Below are 2,744 nucleotides of genomic sequence, written 5' to 3' on the forward strand. Positions count from 1 at the left end.
GTTTTTAATGATGCTTCTGCTGAAAATCCAAGCGACGCAGATTTAAAAATAAACGAACGAGAATTGAAGACACGACGTGAAGGATTTGACAATCATACTATGAAGGTGGAACTCACTTCACCATTTTACATCTAAATCTTTGTTTTAGCCCTATTCAGACCCGGCTTTTGAGGTCCTCCACTTCTAAGTCCTATAACTTTTGAACGACGTGTCGTATGGCCACCAAATTTTTAGGAAATGATAGACATAATATCTGACAAGCATAAGACGTTTGACGTTACTATGACGTATATATGACGTAATTATGACGTCATCAATTTGTTTGTATTGGCCGAACCCATGAAAAAGGGGTATTCTCAGAAACTTTTACGTTTTGCTCCAAAAATGTAACAGCAAGAGCAGATAGAATTATAATGTTTGTTACGACTTGCGTTGCCAATTGCACCATCAATGACGTCAAAATGACGTCATAAAATGACGTCATGCACATCTTAGATACCAGTTAGGCTCCGCCATATTATATCCACCATCTTGAATTTTAAAAAATACTTTTTTTGCAACAAATAATCACAAAATGCAATGGAAATAGACTAAATACATTCATTTAGCTGGTTTTTGATGAAAAAATACCAGGTAGTTACAAATTCAATGGGATAATAAGCTAGTTATTCTTGATCTGGCCATACGGTCCGCCATCTTGGATTTTGGGCTGATGACGTCATCAAATTAGCATAATTCATGCATATCTAATTATGTAAGATATTCTAAATAACATAAGATTTTATTAATGTAACAAAATAGCAGTAACATAGCAAATAAACGTGAAAAATATATTGTTAGAACCGTAATTAGCGATTTTGGCATAAATGCCTTTCAACAAACGGTTGCCATGGCAACACGAAAAACCTGAAAATTTGTCAAACTTCGTGAAATTGCTGTCAACAATATTTTAGGAGAACTCACCAAATTTGGTGGCTTTAGCATAAGCTGTTCTGGCGTTATAGGCGCCATTTCAAAGTTGGCGCAGGCCTCAAAAGCCGCCCCCCCCCCTCCGGTCTGAATAGGATTAATACTTACTGAGGCAAATTTGTGATCACAAATACATGTATAAACTGAACTGCAGGGATCCCAGCATTTCTACCAAACCAGCCGTTATACATTATGACTTCACACATCTGACATCTTTACTTACCTCCAGGTACAGACAGACCCCAAGTGACTCGTTCACGACGGCATCTCCATGCTTAAAGGTAGGCACCTGTAGATATAGATATGGCGATACGGGTAAATCATCGATCTACTCTAAAGATTCTAGCAAGTCACCCATGTAGTAGTTTACAAGATCACTGTGATGATTTTGATCGCTTTCAACCGATTGATAATAGGAGACACCATCGCAAAGGAAGCTCACAAACTTTGAGAAAGAAACACTGTCTCTGATTGAGAAATAGTCTGTGACAGTAAATAAATAGCCACACCCAGCTCATATGTACCAGGATCATTCAAAAATCTGCCTGTCACTTATGACTGAATTGAAAGTTATATATTTCTATATTACTGGTCATTACTGTTGATCAAGTTGGCTGACCAGCAACGATGTAAACACTTCCTTCATGTATCTAGTCGATACTGGCAAGAAAGGACTAGTTTCAAGGCATCGAGATGACACCTTGAACAAAAGAACACCCCTAGTTCTCTCTGTTTCTTTTTCTCTTTTTTTTACAATCCAGTTTCCATTTAACGTTTTGGTTCTCGATTTTTTTATCATGTAACTTAAGCAGCTTCTCTGACCACGCCACATCAGGATTTTAGAAAAACAGACCAAAAAAAACAAGTCTACCTGACCACGGGGATTGATCTTCAACACTTCTTCCGTCTTGTGCTCTCGCTTCTGAAAGGAAAGAAACTTGCTGTTGTAGCCTGACAGTCCCTTCTTCGACAAATCATTATCCCTTAACACGAGTTCAAGGCCACAGCAAGACCATAGACACGTATGGTTTAATATTCCAGTCAAAAGCCTAATACAATGTATTTGGGGCGAATACAATGTATTCCAGGGCCTAATACAATGTATTCCTCTAATACAATGTGTTACATCCACTGTATTACTCAAATACAATGTATTACAGGTTCAAATACAATGTATTTCACGGATACAATGTATTCCAGGGGCAAAATACATTGTAGTGAGCCCAATACAATGTAGTGAGCCCAGTACAATGTAGTGAGCCCAATGCACTGTAGTGAGTCCGATACACTGTACTGATGCAAATACATTGTAGTGAGTCAATTACATTGTAGTTAGTCAAATACATTGTAGTATGTCCAATACACTGCACTGAGTCCTACACAGTATTCTGAGTCGTATACAATGCATTTCAAAGTAAATTACATTACATGCAGTACCACTTCCCTCCGCCAGGGATGTAGCACTCCACTTGCTCAATATACAAGGGTATCATAGGGGATCTGGGTATCAGTAGGAGAAATTCGAAGAATGCCACGTGCGACGCCTGCATGCAGATACGTTTCGACTTTTTTTTCTAATTTCATGTTATATTGCTGAACATCCATAATATACAGGGACCAACAAATACTTATTTCGCCCCACACTGATTTTTTGTGCATGTTAGAAAATGTACCAAGTGTCTGCTAAGGTACATTGCTGTGGCCTTGAACTCGTGTTAAGGGATAATGATTTTTCGAAGATAAATCTATTAAAAAACGGAGCAGGATAGTACCAT

At 38.2% G+C, this 2,744-nt stretch overlaps 1 protein-coding gene across 1 annotated transcript in view; it reads right to left on the reverse strand.

The window, feature by feature from the left end:
- LOC118408833 (glutathione S-transferase A-like) overlaps positions 1-2,462 on the reverse strand; it is a 3,792-nt gene extending 1,330 nt beyond the window's left edge. Inside the window, exons 1-3 of the mRNA XM_035809692.1 lie at positions 2,407-2,462; positions 1,841-1,952; positions 1,167-1,258 (exon numbers count right to left, since the gene is read on the reverse strand). Coding sequence (XP_035665585.1) covers positions 1,167-1,258; positions 1,841-1,952; positions 2,407-2,462 — 260 coding nt within the window. The remainder of the gene's footprint in view (positions 1-1,166; positions 1,259-1,840; positions 1,953-2,406) is intronic.
- Between the last annotated feature and the right edge of the window lie 282 nt (positions 2,463-2,744).

This window comes from Branchiostoma floridae, unplaced genomic scaffold (assembly GCF_000003815.2).
Source record: "Branchiostoma floridae strain S238N-H82 unplaced genomic scaffold, Bfl_VNyyK Sc7u5tJ_449, whole genome shotgun sequence".
Lineage (NCBI taxonomy): Eukaryota > Metazoa > Chordata > Leptocardii > Amphioxiformes > Branchiostomatidae > Branchiostoma > Branchiostoma floridae.